Source organism: Salvelinus sp. IW2-2015, linkage group LG7 (genome assembly GCF_002910315.2).
Source record: "Salvelinus sp. IW2-2015 linkage group LG7, ASM291031v2, whole genome shotgun sequence".
NCBI classification, from domain to species: Eukaryota; Metazoa; Chordata; class Actinopteri; order Salmoniformes; family Salmonidae; genus Salvelinus; species Salvelinus sp. IW2-2015.
The window spans coordinates 26,927,645-26,953,328 of NC_036847.1; the positions used below are offsets into that span (position 1 = coordinate 26,927,645).

General features: G+C 44.4%; 2 protein-coding genes and 1 pseudogene across 9 annotated transcripts in view; 2 read left to right on the plus strand and 1 right to left on the minus strand.

Annotated features, from left to right (window-relative positions):
* The window catches only part of LOC111966735 (kelch-like protein 21), a 23,671-nt gene extending 16,393 nt beyond the window's left edge, over positions 1–7,278 (plus strand). For both annotated transcript variants that reach the window (XM_023991629.2, XM_023991630.2), the window contains exons 3-5: positions 1,105–1,516; positions 3,930–4,002; positions 4,102–7,278. In XM_023991629.2, coding sequence (XP_023847397.1) covers positions 1,105–1,516; positions 3,930–4,002; positions 4,102–4,422 — 806 coding nt within the window. In that variant the 3' untranslated portion in view covers positions 4,423–7,278. The remainder of the gene's footprint in view (positions 1–1,104; positions 1,517–3,929; positions 4,003–4,101) is intronic.
* LOC111966737 (telomere zinc finger-associated protein) lies at positions 7,245–21,255 on the minus strand. Of its 7 annotated transcripts, none has more exons than XM_023991632.2 (11): positions 21,195–21,255; positions 11,783–12,603; positions 11,264–11,607; positions 10,949–11,066; positions 10,440–10,532; positions 10,007–10,093; positions 9,713–9,867; positions 9,445–9,581; positions 9,003–9,167; positions 8,437–8,525; positions 7,245–8,301 (listed from the first exon to the last, which is right to left on the minus strand). In XM_023991632.2, the coding sequence occupies exons 2-11, from the start codon at positions 12,542–12,544 to the stop codon at positions 7,786–7,788; spliced, it is 2,466 nt and encodes an 821-aa protein (XP_023847400.1). In that variant the 5' UTR covers positions 12,545–12,603; positions 21,195–21,255; the 3' UTR covers positions 7,245–7,785. The 7 variants fall into 7 exon arrangements, with proteins under 7 accessions (XP_023847400.1, XP_023847406.1, XP_023847401.1 ...); XM_023991638.2 differs by having other exon boundaries at positions 11,264–11,544; positions 12,533–12,603; positions 21,195–21,248; XM_023991633.2 differs by lacking the exon at positions 21,195–21,255 and adding an exon at positions 13,135–13,772.
* LOC111966739 (polynucleotide 5'-hydroxyl-kinase NOL9-like) lies at positions 15,511–25,014 on the plus strand (annotated as a pseudogene).
* Positions 25,015–25,684: the final 670 nt, after the last annotated feature.

The window sequence follows — 25,684 nt, forward strand, 5'->3', positions numbered from 1 at the left end:
TAAAATGTATTGAATTTCACTGGCTCCATCAGCATATAATCTTTCTTTATACTGTAGGTTAGTCTATATGTTTAAAACACAATCTACATCAGTGTGATGTGTTTATATACAACGGACAGCAGTTTACATAAGTGGTTACAGTTGCTGTGTGATGTCTTAGTCACTGTTACCAGAATGCTCTGCAGCCTTCCAGTCAGTGAATCTTATGAAATAGCAGGCAGGCAGTAAGAGTTTAAATAAACCACAGCCAGCCACTCTGGCTATATGAGAGGGAGGAGCGTTGAGGTGAGCTAGCTAGGTGGGAGGATCATGCTGTCCTGCCAAGACTGCAGCAGTGGTTGGTGGGCTCACTGAGACACAGACCTGGGTTCAAATACTATTTGAAATATTTTATATACTTTGAGTGTGTATTTGAACCCGCCTGGAGATGGTCAGTTTTGACCGTTTTAGGGCGATCCTATTGGTTCATTAATTAAGCCAGGCTAGCTCAATCAATCACCTCTTTTAAATAGTACTTGAAACTAGGTCTCTCAAAGAGGCCATCATCATCAGCGAATGGCTTTCAGGATCAGGAAGAGTGTTTCCATTGAGAAACATCTCAGGCCCTCACACTCTGCCTGTAATTCTGTCAGGACAGTGATGGGGGTCATAAATCATTAGCAGTGCTCTCATACCTTACAGCAGGTGGCTGCATCACAGAGCACATGGTTGGGAGATGGGCTAGTGTTATGAAAGGTGACAGGTTGATTCAATGTCCTTACTGTCATTAAACCTACAAGGTGAAGCTACAGCTGCTAAACAGACATAGAATGAGTACAACACATGTTGAGGAAACTGAAAGAAGTATTGAAATGAAGATATATTATTCAGTTGCCAAGTTATTCAGCATATAAAATGTGGCAAGTATTCTTCCAAATAAAGCTTATACCCAGATCTCATGTCTGACCTATTGGTGATTTCCTCTGTGCTAGAACACCCAAGGGTGATGCATGGTTTTTCAATTAGCACCACTTAGCTGTAACCTGACCACATGTGAAGAACAGCATGTCTTTTGTGGATCTCTTCCATCTCAAACACACCTCTCTCCTGTCCTTTGCACCCTAGGAGGATCTGACGGTTCGCGTCTCTATGACGGCGTGTGGCGCTACAACTCCAGCGTTAACGAGTGGACCGAGGTGTCGCCAATGCTCAAAGCCCGGGAGTACCACAGTTCCTGTGTCCTCAGAGGTCAGCTGTATGTGGTGGCGCCAGACAGCACGGAGCGCTACGACCACGCGCTGGACTGCTGGGAGGCCCTGCCCCCCATGCTGCACTCCATGGACAACTGCTCCACCACCACCTGTAAGGGGCGTCTCTACGCCATCGGCTCCATGACCACAACAGGGGAGGACAACATGGCCATACAGTGTTACGATGTGGACACCAACCGCTGGACCCTGGTCAACTGTGGCGAGCTGCCACCGTGGTCTTTCGCTCCCAAGACGGTCACTCTCAATGGGCTCATCTACTTTGTCAGGTGAGGAGAATATGGACAGGAATGTGGGACAGTGAAAAAGTATTTGAAAATTATTTTAAATCTAAATGGGATCAACTTTATAAAGGGTTGGATGAGATAGAAACTTGCTAAATAATGTGGAAGTACATAGAGGTCAATATTTCTGTCCTAATGTTAAGGACAGCTGTAGCTGTTAAACAGAAAGCGAGGATGAATGGTATATGGTTTTACATTTAGTCATTTAGCAGACACTCTTATCCAGAGCGACTTACAGTATTGAGTGCAATGTTGTGTTCGAGACCACATAGCGAGACCGAATCAAGACCAAGACCTACAAGGTGAAGCTAAATAGAGTCCTAGTCAAGACCAAGACAAGACAGGGTCAAGACCGGGACAGGGGCGAGACACAGTCAAAACCGGGACGGGGGCGAGACAGTCAAGACCGGGACGGGGGCGAGACACAGTCAAGACCGGGACGGGGGCGAGACACAGTCAAGACCGGGACGGGGGCGAGACACAGGTCAAGACCGGCGGGGGCGGAACACAGTCAAGGACCGGGACGGGGGCGAGACACAGTCAAGACCGGGACGGGGGCGAGACACAGTCAAGACCGGGACGGTGGCGAGACACAGTCAAGACCGGGACGGGGGCGAGACACAGTCAAGACCGGGACGGGGGCCAGACACAGTCAAGACCGGGACGGGGGCGAGACACAGTAAAGACCGGGACGGGGGCGAGACAGTCAAGACCGGGACGGGGGCGAGACACAGTCAAGACCGGGACCAGAACAATGCGATTCCAATTTAAGACCACAGTAATAAGAGCTCAAAATGTACAGTATTTCTGTGTCAATATTTCAGAAGAACATATGGATTCTTTAGCCATTCAGAATGGAAAAAATGTGATTATAAGGGCAAATAGAGAGCCACGACAAATCATCACTAACCATGGTCTCTAAATAACAGATACAAATTCTAAATGTTACAATTTCCCCCGGCCTACCCTAGGCGAGTGCACAACTCTCAAATAATTTCCCCATCTCCTCTTCTAGGGGAGCAAAGAAATTCCAAAGAGCGTGACAAGGTTTTAGGATATGTTTCAACAAAAGTAAAGGACAGTAATGTTATGAGTAAAGTAGAAAGCCCAGGTTTTAATAGTCTATAAGATATAAAAATGTGTCATGAAAGGAGTGTGGATATCTGGCCTGGCAAAGGAGACTCATGTGGTGACTGAACAGGGGCTGATAATTCGTTTTTTCCTCCACTGGTCTTGGCTGGTCTCAGGAAGAAATGACGAGTCCTCATTGTCCGAGACCGAGTACAAATGTATCAAGACCAAGACAATTAATATGTGATCTCGAGACTGGTCTCGAGTACTACAACACTGATTGAATGCATCAAATAAATTTTGATTTGTCACATGTGCCGAATACAACCTTACCGTGAAATGCTTACTTACAAGCCCATAACCAACAGTGCAGTTCAAGAAAGAGTTAAGAAAATATTTACTCAATAAAGTAAAAAAGTAACAATAAAATGACATAACAATAACGGGGCTATATAGAGGGGTTACCGAGAATGTGCGGGGATACAGGTTAGTCGAGGTAGTTTGTACATGTAAGTTGGGGTAAAGTGACTATGCATAGATAATAAACAGCGAGTAGCAGCAGTGTAAAAACAAGGGAGGGTGGGGGTGTCAATGTAATTAGTCCGGGTGGTCATTTGAATACTTGTTAAGCAGTCTTATAGCTTGGGGGTAGAAGCTGTTAAGGAGCCTTTTGGACCTGGACTTGGCGCTCCGGTACCACTTGCCGTGCAGTAGGAGAGAGAATAGTCTGACTTGGGTGACTGGAGTCTGACAATTTTTTGGGCCTTCCTCTGACACCATCTAGTATATAGGTCCTGGATGGCAGGAAGCTTGGGCCCAGTGATGTATTGGGCCGTATGCACTACCCTCTGTAGCGCCTTATGGTCGGATGCAGAGCAGTTGCCATACCAGGCAGTGATGCAACCAGTCAGGATGCTCTCGATGGTGCAGCAGTATAACTTTGCGGATCTGGGGACCCATGCCAAATCTTTTCAGTCTGAGTGGGAAAAGGTTTTGTTGTGCTTTCTTCACAACTGTCTTGGTGTGTTTGAACCATGATAGTTTGTTGGTGATGTAGACACGAAGAACTTGAAACCCTCGACACACTCTACTACAGCCCCGTCGATGATAATGGGGGCCTGTTCGGCCCTCCTTTTCCTATAGTCCACGATCAGCTCCTTTGTCACACTGCCAGGTCTCTGACCTCCTCCATATAGGCTGTCTCAGTTTGTTTCATAATTGTCCCCTGTGTGAATCGATTCCACGACCCTGGCATTGCAAGCGCCATGCTCTACAAACAGCCACAGGCTAGGCGTGACATTTCTCACTCTGGATTCTTGCTTTCTAGGGATGACTCGGCAGAGGTCGACATCTATAACCCTCAGAAGAATGAATGGGACAAGATCAGCCCCATGACACAGGTATGTGACACACAGGAGGTGCTAATGTTATGGCCTGGCAGATTTTTCCCTCTGCCTTTATAGTATTTATATCAAAAGATGTACTGTTTCCTTCTTCAGGTCCATGTAGGAGGCAGTGTGGCAGTCCTGGGTGGTCGTCTCTTTGTGTCTGGTGGCTATGACAACACATTTGAGCTGTCTGACATGGTGGAGGCCTACGACCCCTCCACCCATACCTGGACACCCGCAGGCCGCCTTCCCCAGCCCACCTTCTGGCATGGTAGTGTCAGCATCTTCCGCCAGCTCATGCCCGCCGTATCCAACGCTTTCGAACCCATCGACCTGCCCGAGGCTAACTCCATCCACCTGCACCGACACCACCGCAACCAGGCCCTGCACAACCACAACCTCAACCAGAACCACGACGTCAACCCAGTGTAACACACTCCATGGACAAGCCATTTTAGGTTTACTGTGAAAACATACACCTCATTATGATGCTAAAGAACAAAAGGTGGAAAGACAGAGTGATCAAGTGATCCTGCATGGATGTGATCACTATAGGACTGTAATTACATTACATTGTGCTTATGTGACTGAACATGTGTGCAATTTTGTGATCCCCATGTAATTCACTTGCCTACCACACTGTCATTGATCATGATCAATGGGCATATTATTGACTGGACTAATAGACTGTCTGGGTATGAAGGTCTCATGTTGGGGAAAGCACAATCTACACATACATGGACATCTACGGCAGGCAGTAGTGTATTATCTAGATTATGGTTATACAGTTGAAGTCGGAAGTTTACATACACCTTAGCCAAATACATTTAAACTCAGTTTTTCACAATTCCTGACATTTAATCCTAAAAATTCATAAAAACATAACAATTCCCTGGCTTAGGTCAGTTAGGATCACCACTTTATTTTAAGAATGTGAAATGTCAGAATAATAGTAGGGAGAATGATTTATTTTAGCTTTTATTTCTTTCATCACATTAACAGTGGGTCAGAAATTTACATACACTCAATTAGTATTTAGTAGCACTGCCTTTAAATTGTTTAACTTGGGTCAAACGTTTCGGGTAGCCTTCCATAAGCTTCCTATACGTTGGGTGAATTTTGGCCCATTTTGTCTGACAGAGCTGGTGTAAATGAGTCAGGTTTGTAGGCCTTCTTGCTCGCACACGCTTTTTCAGTTCTGCCCAAACATTTTCTATGGGATTGAGGTCAGGGCTTTGTGATGGCCACTCCAATACCTTGACTTTGTTGTCTTTAAGCCATTTTGCCACAACTTTGGAAGTATGCTTGGGGTCATTGTCCATTTGGAAGACCCATTTGCGACCAAGCTTTAACTTCCTGACTGATGTCTTGAGATATTGCTTCAATATATCCACATAATTTTCCTGCCTCATGATGCCATCGATTTTGTGAAGTGCACCAGTCCCTCCTGCATCAAAGCACCCCCACAACATGATGCTGCCACCCTCCTGTTTCACGTTTGGGAGGGTGTTCTTCGGCTTGCAAGCATCCCCCTTTTTCCTCCAAACATAACGATGGTCATTATGGCCGAACAGTTCCATTTTTGTTTCATCAGACCAGAGGACATTTCTCCAAAAGTATGATATTTGTCCTGATGTGCAGTTGAAAACAGTAGTCTGTCTTTTTTATGGTGGGTTTTGAGCAGTGGCTTCTTCCTTGCTGAGCGACCTTTCAGGTTATGTCGATATAGGACTCGTTTTACTGTGGATATAGATACTTTTGTACCCGTTTTCTCCAGCATCTTCACAAGGTCCTTTGCTGTTGTTCTGGGATTGATTTGCACTTTTTGCACCAAAGTATGTTCATCTCTAGGAGACAGAACGAGTCTCCTTCCTGAGCGGTATGACGGCTGCACGTTCCCATGGTGTTTATACTTGCGTACTATTGTTTGTACAGATGAACGTGGTACCTTCAGGCATTTGGAAATTTCTCCCAAGGATGAACCAGACTTGTGGAGGTCTACAAAAAAAAAAATCTGAGGTCTTGGCTGATTTCTTTTGATTTTCCCATGATGTCAAGCAAAGAGCCACTGAGTTTGAAGATAGGCCTTGAAATACATCCACAGGTACACCTCTGATTGACTCAAATTATGTCAATTAGCCTATCAGAAGCTTCTAAAGCCATGACATAATTTTCTGGAATTTTCCAAGCTGTTTAAAGGCACAGTCAACTTAGTGCATGTAAACTTCTGACCCACTGGAATTGTGATACAGTGAATTATAAGTGAAATAATCTGTCTGTAAACAATTGTTGGAAAAATTACTTGTGTCATGCACAAGTACATGTCCTAACCGACTTGCCAAAACTATAGTTTGTTAACAAGAAATGTGTGGAGTGGTTGAAAAACAAGTTTTTATGACTCCAACCTAAGTGTATGTAAACTTCCGACTTCAACTGTATATCTTTTATTTAGATTTTTTATCTTACTTAATCAACTAACTACAGAGTTGTTTTCCACTTTCCGGTTGTTTAGCGTGAGAGCCAACATTATTGCTCATAATCAGTGGCATGATCCCATACATTCCAAAAGCTAATACAACCACCACAATGTTTTCCAGCACTAACCAGCTTTGATAACGGTTGAGAAATTAATCTGGAGACTTGTCAAGTGCTGTACAACTATGGAACCGTAGGATGGAATCAGAGCATGTGATGCAACTGGAACTGGGTTGCTAAAACCACATCAAAGTGATAGATTAAATAGGTGTGTCCCTGTTCTATTGATATGATAGATTATCAGATGCTGATCACCGTTTTGCTCTCCCTCAGCCAGACTGACTGTTTACACCTAATTGGCACGACTACCAATCTAGCCTGCATGAAGTATTGGTCATATTTTCTTTCAAAGTACATTTATTTTATTATAGTTGCTTTAATATTTTATTAGAATGGTTTAGTTTTATTTATGAAAACGTATTTGTAGTGTTAGTTCATATAAATGTTAGTGTGTTTTCCTAGTGCAACAGGAGGCAGAGGTACATATGAAGATAGATACCGGTGACAACCGCTGTTATGATAACTGGAGGTGGTAACACATTCTCAATTTATTCATGCAACATGTCTTTGACTAAAGTTAATTTTAGTATTGTTTACTTACTGTAATTCCATTCGGTTGTGTGTTTTCTTAGTTTTCATACAAGTTGTTTGTGTTGTCCAAACAGTTTTTCATATTTGCATTGTTTGTATACTGTAGTGAGGTCATCCTTACAGTGTGATTACAATAAAACTGCAGGCAGGACTGCCACTTTATTCTGTTTACCGTTTGACTTGATGCAAGACAATCCCATTGATTTACATTCACTTCTCACAACCTGACCTATTGTGTAAAAACACAACAAACTTCATAAAACCTAAGCCAACTTATATTACATTGTCAGACCCAATGCACAGGCAAAATGAATGATGTCCACAGAGTAGGGGAATGTCTTGAGGGGTTCATCATCTACTGGGCTGAGTGGGAACCAGTTCTTCTGTACAGTAATTTAGACAGAAAACATGGTTACAATAATGACTGAAATTAAATGAATGCTTCGACTGCAGAGCAGAGCGAGTAGCCACACTGGGAGTTCTTGAAGTCTTGCAGTACTCAAGCTGCTCTAGTGTTCTCCAATGAGAATGTCTAGTGGTCTGAGATACTAACCAGTCTGTCCTGTCCTCAGGCCTTGCTCTTAGATCCTCAGGCCTTGCTCTTAGTCCTCAGGCCTTGCTCTTAGTCCTCAGGCCTTGCTCTTAGTCCTCAGGCCTTGCTCTTAGTCCTCAGGCCTTGCTCTTAGCAGGAGGATCCTCCTGTATGTCCTCCAGCTCCACCGTGGTCTCAGGGATGGGGTAATCTGCGACCAGGAGAGTCTGCTCCATCACATCTGTCACATTGAAGCTATGCGCCGCCAAAGTCAAACCCTGGCTGATGGACATCACATCCACCTGGCCATGTCCCTGTGCCACCCCAACCTGGGTAAAGCCCACCTCCATCTGCCCTTGGCTGGACACCACCTCCTCTGTAAGGGGCTGGATCACCACCCTGAGGATGTCACTGGCTCCTAGTACAGTTCCAGGTCCAGGTATAGGTCCAGAGACAGGAACAGAGACTGGGACACTGGGTCCAGAGACAGGCGCTGGCCCCTCGGGTGTCTCCTTCTCAGTGGGTGGTATCTGTGAGGGGCTAGTCTCATCCGGCAACCCCACATCCTTCACTATCAGGTTCCGTAGCTTTCTCTCCCGTGGATTGTAGTTCTCTGTACGGGTGTGGACCTGAACATGACGCCGTAAGTGAGCCTGGAAAAAAAGAGGAGACTTCAGCGTTCATATAAATTGAATACAAATTTAATGATCCCCTCAGTGGCTGGGTGAGCAGTAGGCGTGCATGAAATTTGAAGAACCAAGCTAGCACACTGGAAATGCATGGCCTACCTGTCTGGTAAACTTGTAGCCACACTTTTCGCACTCAAACTTCCTCATGCCCTGATGGCGACGCACATGTACGTGGAGCTGCTCGATGGCTGGCGGGTAGACAATAAGAAAACATATGGCAAACTTGTCTTGTTCAACTGAAGTCGGGATGGAATCACTTCTGGAAGCAATCTACTGATTAGGTGTGAGATTCCCAAACATTTTGTAGCGCTATGATAATGGCTCCCGAGTGGTGCAGCGGTCTAAGGCACTGCATCTCAGTGCTAGAGGCGTCACTACAGACCCTGGTTGGATTCCAGGCTGTATCACAACCGGCCGTGATTGGGAGTCCCATAGGCGGCGCACAATTGGCCCAGCGTCGTCCGGGTTAGGCCGCCATTGTAAATAAGAATTTGTTCTTAACTGACTTGCCTAGTTAAATAAAGGCTAAATAAAATATAAAATAAATAATCTTAAGCCTGTTTTAGGCAAAGATCTTAGTACTACAAAGCTTTTCGTAAACTCAACATGACAGGAAATAAATATATTTTAACTGTGGTGCCACGATCTCATGTGGCCATTCTCACCCTTGAAGGTCTTGCCACATATCTTGCAACAGTGAGGGCGGTCCTCCTGGTGCTTGCTGGCAACATGGCGGAGCATTGGTCCTTTCTCTGTGAAGCGCTGGTTACAGAACTCACAGCTGTAAGGACGCTCTCCCGTGTGGGTGCGGTGGTGCTTGTCAAGACTGGCTGAAATCACACAGACATGAACAGAATGAACAGACATAAGCATTGGCACAAGCACAATGTTGAGCATTGGAATAGACAGTGTGAAAGCACACTGGATGTTAATGTGAGAGTTTGTGTTAGTCTGTGAGACAGAACCGGTGTGTATCTAAACGATTACTATGAGACTAAATCATAACATATGATCTGAGCAGCTACGTTTGTTGTTAGAAATGGGTTTGTCCTGCTCTGCCATCTACAGGGCCTAGTGAGAGGATGGCGGGCAGGAGGAAGTTGTTACCTTGTGTCCGGAAGGTCTTCCCACAGAGGTGGCACTGATGGGGCTTCTCTCCAGTGTGAACCCGCAAGTGCATGTTAAGGTTAGCCTTCTGGGTGAACGCACGGTTGCAGTACTCACACACAAATGGACGCTCGTTTCTGAGAAATTAAGACAAACAGGGACGTCACATTATTTAACACGTCACACGACAGTAAGGCTGAGTCAAACATTCTAGCTCCCCCAAGGTAACAAACCCCTCTTCCACTACCATGGCCAGTCTCAGCCCCACCTGTGAATTGCTTTGATATGCATCTGCAGGCCGTGTCGGCTGGAGGCTCGATGGTCACACTCCTCACACACAAAGAGCTTCTCGCCACGATGCTTGGACGCCTCATGCAGACGCAGCTCTGTTTTAGACAGGTATGCTTTGCTGCACAGAGAGCACTATGGGAAAAAGTATTATCACAGGTTAGAAGGTGATCAGCAAGCAAGCAGTCATAAATCTTGACAATAATGCAGAAGGAATAAAGGATTGAATACATGAAAAAGCAGACCAATTAACACAAAGGAGAGAAAGACTTACTGCATGTGGTTTGGGTGCACCGTGGATTTTGATTTCATGACTTCTTAAATCTTTTTTATGCATGAACTGTTCCGAGCATGACGTACACTGAAATAGATACAACATCAAGCGATGAGTCAATATGAGTTTGATACAAAACACACCAGAGATAAGTCTTACAATGTCAATTAATGACATGTTCACAGTACTGTGTATCGGGGAGGCAGGTAGCCTAGTGGTTAGAACGTTGGGCTAGTAACTGAAAGGTTGCTGGATCGAATCCCCGAGCTGACAAGGTAAAAATCTGTCATTATGCCCCTAAACAAGGCAGTTAACCCACTGTTCCCCGGTAGGCCGTCATTGTAAATAAGAATTTGTTCTTAACTGACTTGTCTAGTTAAATAAAAGGTTAAATTTAAAAAAAAATAATAATAATTTGTGGTAGGTACTGGACCTTATTGGGCATTTCCCCTGTATGGGAGACCGTGTGCAGACGTAGATCCCCCAATCTGTCAAATGACATGTGGCATTGAAGGCAGTTGTGTACCTGTAGTAAAAACAAGAATACACACATACAGTACATGAGGAAAAACCTAAAGCATTGTATCATTTATGGTATTTCCTATTGGACAAGTCAGTGGCCTTGGGGTTAGAATGTCCATCCTGAGATTGGGAGTTCAATCCCTGGCCGAGTCATACCAAAGAGTAAAAATGGGACCTGATGAGTCTCCGCTGCGATAGACTAGCGTCCGGTCCAGGAGGTGTACTTGTACATCAAGCTGCCTCACGCTACACAAACAGGAGATCGGCTCCTGCCATATAAGCTTTTCCAGCTTGCATTAGCCAAGGCTTGTGCAAGGCTACTTACTTATTGGACATGTCAAGGTAGTCCCTCCCCTTTATGCTCAGTTTCCTTCCTATTGATGCCTAGTAAACAAGGCCTTGGTCCTGCTGGTCACTCACCGCTTTTATTTTTTCACCACAGTTGCAGTTTCTGGCCTGGTGGTCCATCAGATTCTCCTTCCTGTAGTACCTCCTCCCACACTTTGAGCATGGAAAGGGCTTCTCACCTGTATGACACCTGAGGAACACAGGAAGAACAGAAAACACACACGATTCACACTAGTCATTCAATAATACCGGTATTTTTCATTATTCAGGTCTCTCTTGCAAAATATAAGTTATCTAAATAGAACAAACATGTAAAGACAAAGGTGGTTTAATATAGACATGGTGATTGGCAAAGTCAATACAATATGATAGCAGTTATGTATATACCTGTTGTGTACTTTGAGGTAATACTTGCTGAGGAAGGTCTTATTGCAGGTGGGGCACTGAACAGAGCCCTTTGTAGACCCCTTGGCTGCCCGTTCACCGTTCTCTTTATTGACAGCTTTGGTTGGTCCTTTACGTCTGCCTTTGGGGCTGGAGGAGGTAGACGGCAGGGCATGGGGCACATACTCTTCATCAGTGTCCTCAGCTACCCCCTCCACCAAATCACCACCACCACCGCCATCATCATCATCATCATCATCATCATCGTCTTCTTCATCAAGAGGCTGCAGATGAGAATTAGCTTTGTAGCTCAAATCTGGTACAAGGCTGCCGAACACATCTGTTACCTGTCAAATACAATGAATCATCATCATCATCTCTACGGTCATTCATCACATCTTCTGGCCCATCCACCTGCAACTGGGAGACAATATTTGATGTGCCTACAAATCTGTAGGCACATTCCCTCCACACTCAATCTTACATTAACACTTTAGGATAAGGTAACATATTGTAGCCTACCTCTGTTGTATCTGAAGGCTGAGGGAGGCTTTGTCCCTCCTCAGCCCCATCACTCCTATCCTTTAGGCTAATAACTAGTGGTGGAGTCCCCCTGCTAGTGGTCTCCCCATGGAGCAGGAGACGCACACCGGGGCCCTCTCCAAGCGGGCATCTGGAGGCCTTCACCCTACTCCCAGAGCGAGTTGTGATGGCAGTTGTGGTGGCGGTAGCTTCCAGACGATCCTTCTTACTTGAGCCGCTACTAGGGGTTTGGGATTTTTTGGGCCTCCCTCTTTTTTTAGGGGGCCTCCCTCTTTTTAGGGTGACCTTGGTTTCCACATAAGTTACAGCTGAGATTGGCTTAAAATGATGTCTCAGAAGACATGCAGACTGCAGTCCTTCTGGAGAAACTGTCCCTTCTGTGGCAAACTGCTGACAAAGTGCGAGCGCATCTGGTACACATAAGCTGTCTGCAGCCTGTCGCACATTCTCCAGATTCAGAGAGTCAAGGTTTAACTCCCCTGTATAGAAAAAGTCTAGAAGCAGTTCCAGGCCATCAGTGGGGAACTCCTCTGGGAGGGAGACCTCCTTAACCATGGTGGTGGTTGGCTCGGACTCCTGGAACCGCCCACTGAAACAGGCCAGGATATTGCGATGGGCATTGTACACCCTCCCACCTCCTCCTACAGTCAGCTTGGCATCACAGAACGAGCTGAGACTCCTCTGCTCATTCAGAAAGGACAAAACCCGTTGGGCATGGTTGCTACTCACCTTCGTATGCATTTCTCACCCTTGACAATAGATTGCTGCTTGCAAGGGACACTGGATTCAGTGTAATGCAGCTGAAAGGATCATAAAACAGATGAAAATTCAGAAAAACTGATAGAAAATAGGTTATTTTCTGTAACTTATATTAATATCATTAGGCTATTAGCATTCTTGAAAATGCAATAGCATCATCAGCAATTCATAATGTAAAAATTAGTCCAGACTTCAGATGAAGTGCATTATTAGCTAGATATTCACTTTATGGGACATTTGCACAAGGGTGTTGAGCAGTTTCAAATATACCAACATGTGGCTATATGAGATAATAATTTAATAGTAAAATAAATAGAATTAGTTGAAGATTAGACACAGACAAATGCAATACTTATACATTATTAGCTAACGTTAGGCCTATACCCCTAGCTAGCTACGCACCTCGACGTTTCAGACATTATACAGACGCTCCCTAAACTCATCTGTCCAGCAGAAACAGAGATGCGAGTCACCCTCACCTTTGCAGGATGCTGACATTCGTATCACTGCTATCAGTTGTCGGAATGGTGCAGTGAATATAATATAATGTATAAAAAGTTATTTTGACTAACGTCTCAGGAACAAGAATTGCGTTCTTTTTAGTCCAGGCCAGGCGGTTGGGACCGGATGTGACGTTTAGGCTAGCGTCGTGCTGTGAAATTGAAATGAAATCGTGTGTAATTTAGCATGTAAACATCACGTTTAAATTATACGATCGTATAGCTATAGAATTGCATTCGTTTGGGTTTGACTGGATAATTCTCTCTCGAGTTTATGTTCAGTTTTGTGGATGCATGGTCAGCTGTCTGTCTACTCCACTAGTAGCTAGCTACGGGTGTGTTCGTAAATTCAATCTGGAGTGCACTCAGAGTGCGTTCTGGGCGTTCGTAAATTCAGAGCGTTGTCAGATTGTCCTTTCGTAAATTCAGAGCGTTTCGTACTCTGGCTGAGGAGTAGACTTGATTCGAGCGTTCTGACCACACAACAGCAGTCAAGCACCCAAACTAGCCACTTCCAGACACAAATTAGAGAACACTTCACTGTGACCATTTTACTTTACTCGCCCTAGCAGAGCTGGTTAGGCTGTTTCCATGTTATCCAGAGCGTTGGTGTCTGTAACTGTGCTGCTGGCAACCATTTAATTACGTTTTTTTGCCGACGTTTACTGACACCGGCCATATTCTACGGGTGTTGAGCGTTCGTAAAGTCATCAGTTACTCTGAAATTGGAATAAATAGCCAGACCGAATATACGAACGCACCCTACGTGAACAGCTGAGCATGCGTGAACTCCTTGAAGGTTCATTATATTTGAGCAATATTCCTAGTTACCACAGGAACAAAGTCAAAATGGCCGTAAAAAGTTATGAAAACAAAAAATAGCTTTTTGGTCTTCGTACGGGTACGGTTAGGCATACTGTTAGCAGTGTGGTTAAGGTTATGGTTATATTTCAATGAGAGAAATAGGCGAGGTTTAGCCATGATCATGACTTTGTGGCTGTGGTAACGAGCGAAGACTCGACATTTTTGTTTTGACCGTGTAGTAGTCTGAGCTATAGTAAATCTTTTGTCCAGATTGCGTTGCTGGTTATTGTCACAAATTATCCTTATTTTAAGTATTTTAACTAATATGAGGTAGATAGCAAGCTCGTTTTGCAGTTAAAGCGCCGGTGTTTATGGTGGGATGCCGGTTAGCCAAATTTATTTTATTTTTATTTCACCTTTATTTACCAGGTAGGCAAGTTGAGAACACGTTCTCATTTACAATTGCGACCTGGCCAAGATAAAGCAAAGCAGTTCGACACATACAACAACACATAGTTACACATGGAGTAAAACAAACATACAGTCAATAATACAGTGAAAAATAAGTCTATATACAATGTGAGCAAGTGAGGTGAGATAAGGGAGGTGAAGGCAAACAAAAAATATATATAAATAAATGAAAATATAAAAAAGGCCATGGTGGCGAAGTAAATACAATATAGCAAGTAAAAACACTGGAATGGTTGGTTTGCAGTGGAAGAATGTGCAAAGTAGAGATATAAATAATGGGGTGCAAAGGAGCAAAATAAATAAATACAGTAGGTAAAGAGGTAGTTGTTTGGGCTAAATTATAGATGGGCTATGTACAGGTGCAGTAATCTATGTGCTGCTCTGACAGCTGGTGCTTAAAGCTAGTGAGGGAGATAAGTGTTTCCAGTTTCAGAGATTTTTGTAGTTCGTTCCAGTCATTGGCAGCAGAGAACTGGAAGGAAGAGGCGGCCAAAGGAAAGAATTGGTTTTGGGGTGAACCAAGAGGATATACCTGCTGGAGCGTGTGCTACAGGTAGTGCTGCTATGGTGACCAGCGAGCTGAGATAAGGGGGGACTTTTACCTAGCAGGGTCTTGTAGATGACCTGGAGCCAGTGGGTTTGGCGACGAGTATGAAGCGAGGGCCAGCCAACGAGAGTGTACAGGTCGCAGTGGTAGTAGTATATGGGGCTTTGGTGACAAAACGTGATTGAGCCTGTGATAGACTGCATCCAATTTATTGAGTAGGGGTTTTTGGAGCTATTTTGTAAATGACATCCCCGAAGTCGAGAATTGTAGGATGGTCAGTTTTTACAAGGGTATGTTTTGGCAGCATGAGTGAAGGATGCTTTTGTTGCGGAATAGGAAAGCATTTCTAGATTATACTTTTGGATTGGAGATGTTTGATGTTGAGTCTGGAAAGGAGAGTTACAGTCTAACCAGACACTTAGTATTTGTAGTTGTTCCACATATTCAAGTCCAGAGCCGTCCCAGAGTAGTGATGTTGGACCAGGCGGGCAGGTGCAGGCAGCGATTCGGTTGAAGAGCATGCATTTTAGTTTTAACTTGTATTTAAGAGCAATTGAGGCCAACGAAGGAGAGTTGTATGGCATTGAAGCTCGCCTGGAGGGTTGTTAAACAAGTGTTCAAAAGAAATGGCCAGAAGTATAACAGAATAGTGTCGTCTGCGTAGAGGTGGATCAGAGACTCACCAGCAGCAAGAGCGACATCACTGATGTATACCAGAGAAGAGGTAATACAGACAGCGTTTTGAAGAAGGCACAGCACGCGCCTCTTCAACCTCAGGAAGGCAGAGAAATTCCGGCTTGTCACCAAAAGCACTCACAAACTTCTACAGAGTGGCACAATCGAGAGCATCCCTTCCGGGCTGTATCACCGCCTGTACGGCAACTGCTCCGCCCACAACCGTAAGCTCTCCAGAGGTAGTGAGGTCTGCACAACGCATCAGCGGGGCAAACTACTGCCCTCCAGGACACCTACACCACCCGATGTCACAGGAAGGCCATAAAGATCATCAAGGACCAACAACCACCCGAGCACTGCCTGTTCACCCCGCTATCATCCAGAAGGCGAGGTCAGTACAGGTGCATCAAAGCAGGGACCGAGAGACTGAAAACAGCTTCTATCTCAAGGCCATCAGACTGTTAAAAACCACCACTACATTAAGTGGCCGCTGCCAACATACTGACTCAACTCCAGCCACTTTAATAATGGAATTGATGGAAATTATGTAAAAATGTATCACTAGCCACTTTTAAAACTATGCCACTTTATGTTTATATTCCCTAACATTACTTCATCTCATATGTATATACTGTACTCTATACCCATCTACTGCATCTTGCCTATGCCGTTCTGTACCATCAACTCATTCGTATATCTTTAGTACATATTTTAACCTTTACACTTGTGTGTATAAGGTAGTAGTTGTTGGAATTTGTTAGGTTAGATTACTTGTTGGTTATTACTGCATTGTCGGAACTAGAAGCACAAGCATTTCGCTACACTCGCATTAACATCTGCTAACCATGTGTATGTGACAAATAAAATTTGATTTGATTATTCTAGTATGTGGTGCTAAGAATGTTGGGAAGTCCACCTTCAACCGTCACCTCATCAGTACCTTACTAAACCAGTGAGTAGTGTTTGTTACTTTGTTTGTTTGGTTGAAAGGTTCTGCAGTGATACAATGCCCATAGCAATAACCGTGTGTGTGTGTGTGTGTGTGTACGTGCGCAGCACTGCAAGTGTAGAATACCTGGAGTGTGACCTGGGCCAGACAGAGTTCACTCCCTCAGGTTGTTTCTCCCTGTCTACTGTCAGAGAGCCACTGCTGGGTATGTACTGTACTGCCTTCTATCACAATCACATGTGCAATACATTTTAGTGCAGTAAATACAATTTCCAATGCATTCATTACTCAAATGGCAAGTACACTTGAACTACCTGCATTTCGGCAATATTTTCATCAGTCCTATAAATGTTAGGGGTCTTAACTAACACTAATGAACCCTTGTCTGTCTGTCTTGTGGTTTCTAGGTCCCCCCCTTCACACACCAGTGGGCCCCAGAGCACATGATCTTCTAAGAAGATGGCACCGAAGAACATGGCTGATGTTTTACATTCTCCCAACCAATTGTGCTATTTTGTTTTTTTGATGTTTTGTGTAAATACTTTATTTATTCATATATTTTTTATTTTTATTTTTTTTTTAAATAAATTTTATCCCCTTTTCTCCCCAATTTTCGTGGTATCCAATCGCTAGTAATTACTATCTTGTCTCATCGCTACAACTCCCGTACGGGCTCGGGAGAGACGAAGGTCGAAAGTCATGCGTCCTCCGAAGCACAACCCAACCAAGCCGCACTGCTTCTTAACACAGCGCGCCTCCAACCCGGAAGCCAGCCGCACCAATGTGTCGGAGGAAACACCGCACTGCGCCCGGCCCGCCACAGGAGTCGCTGGAGCGCGATGAGACAAGGATATCCCTACCGGCCAAACCCTCCCTAACCCGGACGACGCTAAGCCAATTGTGCGTCGCCCCACGGACCTCCCGGTCGCGGCCGGCTGCGACAGAGCCTGGGCGCGAACCCAGACTCTGGTGGCGCAGCATAGCACTGCGATGCAGTGCTCTAGACCACTGCGCCACCCGGGAGGCCCCATGTAAATACTTTTAAAACGTATTTTGTACATAATGTTGCTGCTACTGTCTCTTATAACCGAAAATAACTTCTGGACATCAGAACCACGATTACTCATGGTGGACTGGAAGAAACTTTTTCCTTTATCAAGTCCAACAAGAAAGATATACTGCTTTCACTGGAACAGGCCCAGATCCCCGTAATTTGCTTGAAGTAAAGACACAGGAAAAGGGGCCGCGGATCGGGGTGCCTTCTGAGAATCCGTAGGCGAGCGAGTAAACTCCCACTGCCATCCATTCTTCTTGCTAACATGCAATCATTGGAAAATAAAATTGATGACCTACGATTAAGATTATCCTGCTGTTCTAATTTTTCTGAGTAAATAACTCAGACACTAGAGAAGCTAAACCAAGTTTCATTCTTCCCAAAGGGTCGACACAGCTGTATTCAGACAAAGACATGTTTCCACCATTACAAGTATATATACTCCACTTTAGGCACTCCTCCTTATCTCCGATCCTTACATCTTATGGTACGACAGGAAGACGAAGTGATAAAGTAATAAACCGTTCTGTCTCCCTTAAGGTGAGAACCATTAACTTCTGACATAAAAACTAGTCTCTTTATATATTATGTGTATAAAAATGTTCAAAGTTTACCTCGAGTCCAACAAGACATTAAAAACTAATATCTTATGTTTTACCTAGACGTGGCTGAACGATGATAATATAGACTTGGCGGTATTTTCCATGCCCTGGCAGAACAGAGAAGCTACGTCTGGTAAGACGAGGGGTGGGGATGTGTGTCTATTTGGCAATAACAGCTGGTGCGCGATGTCTAATATTAAAGAAGTCTTGCTCGCCGGAGGTAGAGTACCTTATGATAAGCTGTAGACCACACTATCTACCAAGAGAGTTCTCTATATTATTTGTAGCCGTCTATTTACCACCACAGAACGAAGCTGGCACTAAGACCGCTCTCAAACAACTCTATAAGGCCATAAGCAAAGAAGAAAATGCTCACCCAGAAGTGGCGCTCCTAGTGGCTGGGAACTTTAATGCAGGCAAACTTAAATCAGTTTTACCACATTTTACCAGTGCAACCAGAGGGAAAGAAATCCTAGACCACCTTTACTCCACACACAGAGATGCATACAAAGCTCTCCCCCGCCCCTCTATTTGGCAAATCTGACCATAATTCTATCCTCCTGATTCCTGCTTAGAAGCAAAAACTAAAGCAGGAAGTACCAGTGACTCGCTCAATATGGAAGTGGTCAGATGACATGGATGGTACATTACAGGACTGTTTGCTAGCACAGACTGGAATATGTTCCGGTATTCATCCAATGGCATTGAAGAGTACACCACCTCAGTCATTGGCTTCATCAATAAGTGCATCGACGACATTGTCCCCACAGTGACCGTACGTACATATCCCAACCAGAAGCCATGGATTACAGGCAACGTCCGCATCGAGTTAAAGGCTAGAGTTGCCGCTTTCAACCAGCGGGAGACTAATCCAGACGCTTATAAGAAATCCCGCTATGCCCTCCGACGAACCATCAAACAAGCAAAGCGTCAATACAAGTTTAAGATTGAATCGTATTACACTGGCTCTGACGTACGTCGGATGTTGCAGGGCTTGAAAACTATTACGGACTACAAAGAGAAACCCAGACACGAGCTTCCCAGTGAAGCGAGCCTACCAGACGAGCTAAATGCCTTTTTATGCTTGCTTCGAAGGCAAACAACACTGAAGCGTGCACGAGAGCACCAGCTGTACTGGATGACTGTGTGATAACGCTCTCGGTAGCCGATGTGAACAAAACCTTTAAACAGGTCAAGATTCACAAAGCCGCTGGGCCAGATGGATTACCAGGACGTGTACTCAAAGCATGCGCGGACCAACTGTCAAGTGTCTTCACTGACATTTTCAACCTCTTCCTGACCAAGTCTGTAATACCTACATGTTTCAAGCAGACCACCATAGTTCCTGTGCCCAAGGAAGCGAAGGTAACCTGCCTAAATGATTACCGCCCCGTAGCACTCAGGTCGGTAGCCATGACGTGCTTTGAAAGGCTGGTCATGGCTCACATCAACAGCATCATCCCGGACACCCTAAACCCAATCCAATTTGCATACCGCCCCAACAGATCCACAGATGATGCAATCTCAATCGCACTCCACACTGCCCTTTCCCACCTGGACAAAAGGAACACCGATGTGAGATTGCTGTTCATTGACTACAGCTCAGCGTTCAACACCATAGTGCCCTCAAAGCTCATCACTAAGCTAAGGACTCTGTGACTAAACACCTCCCTCTGCAACTGGATCCTGGACTTCCTGACGGGCCGCGCCCAGGTGGTAAGGGTAGGCAACAACACGTCTGCAACGGTGATCCTTAACACTGGGGCCCTTCAGGGGTGTGTACTTAGTCCCCTCCTGTACTCCCTGTTCACCCACGACTGCGTGGCCAAACACGATTCCAACATCATCATTAAGTTTTCAGACGACACAACAGTGGTAGGCCTGATCACCGACAACGATGAGCCAGCCAATAGGGAGGAGGTCAGAGAACTGTCAGTGTGGTGCCAGGACAACAACCTCTCCCTCAATGTGAGCAAGACAAAGGAGCTGATCGTGGACTACAGGAAAAGGCAGGCCGAATAGGCCCCCATTAACATGGGCTGTAGTGGAGCAGGTCGAGAGTTTCAAGTTCCTTCGTATCCACATCACCAACGAACTATCATGGTCCAAACATACCAAGACAGTCGTGTAGAAGGCACGACAAAACCTTTTCCCCCTCAAGAGACTGAAAAGATTTGGCATGGGTCCCCAGATCCTCAAAAGGTTCTACAGCTGCACCATCGAGAGCATCCTGACCGGTTGCATCACCACCTGGTATGGAATCTGCTCGGCATCTGACCGTAAGGCGCTACAGAGGGTAGTGCGTACGGCCCAGTACATCACTGGAGCCAAACTTCCTGCCAACCAGGACCTATATAATAGGCGGTGTCAGAGGAAAGTCCATAAAATTGTCAGAGACTCCAGTCACCCAGGTTAGACTGTTTTCTCCTCTGCTACCGCACGGCAAACGGTACCGGAGCACCAAGTCTTGGACCAAAAGGTTCCTCAACAGCTTCTACCCCCATGCCATAAGACTGCTAAACAATTAATAAACCCCCTATATATAGCTTTGTTAATCTTGTGTTACTTTTTGTTATTTTGTTATTTTTTGTACTTTAGTCTATTTGGTAAATATTTTCTTAACTCTTGAACTGCACTGTTGGTTAAGGGCTTGTAAGTAAGCATTTCACAGTAAGGTCTACACTTGTTGTATTCGGCGCATGTGACAAATAAAGTTTGATTTGATTCTATGGCCAGTTGTCCTGTGAAACGGACCTGGACCGCTATCTGGAGTCTCAAGTCCCTGTGGCGCTTGTATAACAGAGACATGCCCATAGTCATCAACACAATGGGCTGGGTCATAGGTCAGTAACGCAGTATTCTTGGCAACCTGGGGAAAAAACAGCTACATTTGTCCCAAGCTGCCATGTTCATGTTTCACCCAATCCTCAAAAAGGGGGGAAAGCAAGCACACATGCCAACAAATAAATAATGCATAGTAATAATGTGTAGTAATTAATACTTTTTTGTTGTTGAATTCTTCATACTGACCTGTTGACATGTGTCTGCCACTTCAGGTTTTGGCTTTCAGTTGCTGGTGGACATCATTCGCCTCTGCCCCGTCTCTCACGAGGTGCAGCTCAGTAGTGGGGATAAAGTCATGTGCCCCCAACTCACCCCTGAGTTCCTGAGGTCATCACATGGCTGGCAGACACACCCTCTTGCCCAGTCAGCCCTGGGGGAGGACAACTCTGGATCCCATCCTCTCCAGTGGAGTTACACTCTATTCAGTATTCACTCAGAGTTTGAAGGAGTGGGGCGCCCGGGCGAAATGTAAGAGTCCCAACAAGACAATAGCTTTCTTGGTTGCCATGGCTATGGATATACATTTTTCTGCTGAAGGAAGATACTTGCCATCTTATTTGGAGAAAAGACAAACCCACTCTGCACTTGTATCACATGTTCATTAAGCTGATGTATAAGCCTTTGTCAGAGATTTTCTTGCCCTACTTCTCTGAGTTCACCCCTCTGTCTCCTCCCCCCTCTGGTGGGTGTTTTTCTTCCACAGGAGACACCAGCGTAGCAATGAGCAGCGTGACCTGGCTCTGCTGGGCTACTTCAGCCAGCTGCAGTCCCCTGAACCAGGCTCCGTCAGACCCCTGCACGGCTTCACCCCCTACCAGGTAAGAAATAATACAAACTTTTAGAGAAGAATGTAGCCTCACTCTAGCGCTGATGTCATTGATAAGTGCCGTGTTCTGCCGGCCTGCTCGTGTCAAATCAGTTTTTATTAATGTCTGTGTATGATAAGCATAGGATTCAAGTCTGTAATATTTTTACCTTTTAGAATATACTAATTCCACTACGTCCCTCCCTTGTCCTCTCCGTACAGGTTCGCCATTCAGCAGTGGCGGTGGGGGTGACGCACTGTGAGGTGGCAACAGCTCATGTGCTCTACGCTGCCAATGCCAGTCTGGTGAGGCTGTGCTGTCTGAATGAGAAGGTATCAGGCAGTTCTGCTCTCTCAAACCCCTGTCTGTCCCTGCGTGGGATTTGGTAAGTATATATAGGTCTATGCCCATTACCCATACACATGTTAAAGAGGAAGCTGGTGGGAGGAGCCATAGGACTGGCTCATTGTAATGGCTGGAATGGAATTGATTTATTCCATTCCAGCCATTACAATGACCCCATCCTCCTATAACTTCTCCCACCAGCCTCCTCTGACATGTTAGTCTGTCACTGTTCTGTGTGGACAACTGTCATCTATCTAGGCGAGAACAGTAATAAAGTTCGGCATCTCCCCATCATGGATGAATAACTCTTTGAATGGATGGAGGTATAACAAAACTCTAAGGTGTGGGTAATCTATTAAATTGCATTTCTTTCTGGGAGAATCTTAATTGCATACTCCCCGTGTCCTCGCCTCCTTCTCAATACCCATTGGATGAGAAATCCAAAGGTCCTTCTCCTCCAATGGATTTTGAGAAGGAGGCGAGGAGTATGCAATTGAGGATCTCCCTCTGTTCTCAGCAGGTGTCCTTTGGGGTGTGGACATGGCCTGTACACCTGTAGCTTCCTCAGTCCTCTGTCAGGTCTGCTGGGTGCTGTCACACTGCCCAACATCCTCCTCACAGGGCAGGTAAGACAAAAGGATACATCCCAAACACTAAGCAATCTAAACACTGCATGCAGTGTTGTACTCTCCACTCCTCAATCATCTGTAAGATGTCTTTGTTTGACTTTGACACTCAAATATCAACTATTATTAAACATATACATGAAAAACTGAAAAATCACAACTGCCCAAACCCAACCATTCAAATATTGCAGGACTGTCCTGTTCCTCTCCATCGGTGTCAGCTTTTAGCTATCAGGTTATTTTGGTTCAGTCACTAATTCTTGCAACATATCCTTGCTTTACCTTAGTCCACATCCTCTTTCTGTTACAGACAGGAATTGTGGGAGAGACTCCCTACGTCACAATAGACTACAACTTTGAGCTAACCGGGACTGGGAAGATTCACGTCTTCAAGGGGCTTGCAAGACCTGGCCAGATGAATAACTCAAAGTGATTGTTTTTGTGAGCAGAGACTATGGTTTCACAGCAAGAAATCTGAAATCTGAATATTTTTTACCTTCCTTGTTTACTGACTTCAAACACCAAGGTCAGAGTCAAGGCCGTTGAATGTACAGAACAGAAAGTTCCGGAGATAGGACTGTGGAGTGGCCGTGAGTGACTTAAGGCGTTCTTACGCTCCAGATCACTCTTCTCAAGACTGCCATAGCTATGATGGCCACCTCCTTCTTGTATGGGTCAATTGGGTTGACCTTGGTCTTCAATCACCAGAATTGTTTTGGCCAGTGATATTCATTAGTTCAGGATGACTGTTTCAAAGTGTTTCTATCACATGGACAATATCTAGACATGCAGTTAAATGTCTGCATCTGAAATAGCACCATATGACCTAGTGCACTGGTAATAAGTAGTGCACAATATAGGGAATATGGTGCCATTTCGGACACAAGCTAGGTTTCCATCCAATTGGCGACAGATTCCATCAAACGGACTTATTGTGGATACAAGCAAGGCTGTGCGTGATGATCAGTGGTGATTTTTGCAGATAAATCTTGGTGGGGCAAACTCCGAAAAATGTTTTTAGATGCATACCAGCAAAGCCACTACACTAAACAATACATTAATTGCACTATAACGGTGACAAATGATGCCCACAAACTGTTAGGACCTACATAAAGCTGTCACAACAGCAGTGCTTTCTTTTCAGCACCATTGAGTGAATGCTTACCATTGCTTCACCTGGTTATCAGCGGAGCCTTGTCTGGCAGCAAAGCAGAAAAACATAGCTGATATGGTTGACTTGCTTAAAAAAATGTGCTTTCTACTGACAATTGAGATGTACTAACTATGGCATAAGAAGACGACGAGCTGATAAGAGGCAATCCGTCATTTCAATTGACATTAATGAACGAGCTAGGATGGACATAGTCAATATAACTATTTGTTCAGCACTTTTGAAGTGTACAGCGTCAGAATTCAGAACATGGGCTTTTCTTACAGTATTCTCCCTGTACTCCAAGTGAGAACCGTAGGATAAATATAGGGGACATTTAAGCAGACAATGAAAGCTCTTACAATATTTGATGATTACATTTCTCTAAAACAGGCTACATGTGCACCACCAAGTCAGAACAGTAGGCTAAGTTATGAGGGGGAAAGGGACCAAATTATTAGGGTAAAGCACATGCACTACTAACAGCTTACTACACAACATACACTTAGTATTACTTTCTTAGCTACAGTATACATACAGTATATCACAAAAGTGAGTACACCCCTCACATTTTTGTAAATATTTGAGTATATCTTTTCATGTGACAACACTGAAGAAAGGACACTTTGCTACAAAGTGTCCTTTGTAGCAAAATAACTCAACACACAGCCATTAATGTCTAAACCGCTGGCAACAAAAGTGAGTACACCCCTAAGCGAAAATGTCCAAATTGGGCCCAATTAGCCATTTTCACTTAGGGGTGTACTCACTTTTGTTGCCAGCGGTTTAGACATTAATGGCCGTGTGAGTTATTTTGAGGGGACAGCAAATTTACACTGTTATACAAGCTGTACACTCACTACTTTACATTGTAGCAAAGTGTCATTTCTTCAGTGTTGTCACATGAAAAGATATACTCAAATATTTATAAAAATGTGAGAGGTGTACTCACTTTTGTGATATACTGTATCTCCCTGGCATATTACATAATTTATGCAGCAGCATACAATAAATGTTTTAACTCACCTTGTTGTGCTGTGCTCACTTGAACAGGAAGGTGGTGCGACGATCCTTGTGGACAAGGATATATATATATATATATATTAGCCTGTTTCGCAAGTTATTTTGGCATTAATACGTGTCACATGTCAGTTTGCAAACAATAAAAAGAAAAATATATCCTACGTTAATAATGTCGCATACAAACATGGTATCTTTTGATGCTACATAAAATCAGAGAATGCCAGACTTTATATAGTACCTGTCAAAAGTTTGGACACCACATTCCAGGGTTTTTCTTTATTTTTACTATTTTCTACAATGTAGAATAATAGTGAAGACATCGAAACTATGAAATAAGACCTATGAAATCATGTAGTAACCAAAATATATTTTATATTTGAGATTCTTCAAAGTAGCCACAGTTTGCCTTGATGACCGCTTTCCACACTCTTTTCCAACAAATACTTTGTTTTGAAAAGCTGTTGCAGGTCAATGTGTCAATAAGTTATGAATCCATAGAGCACCCATCCCCCCAGTTAAAGTGACGATATACAATATGAGTACTTTCTACATGTTTGGTTTGTCCAAAAATACTATTTGGCCATACTACAGGTTCACTATTTACAAGTGATATTAATTAATTGTCCGGACTAGGACATGAAAGTGCTTGCAGTGGTCTTTGCTGACAATGAAAAGCATTAAAAGAAAAGGGAATGTAACTTGCTCAACAATCCATCTCTAGAGATA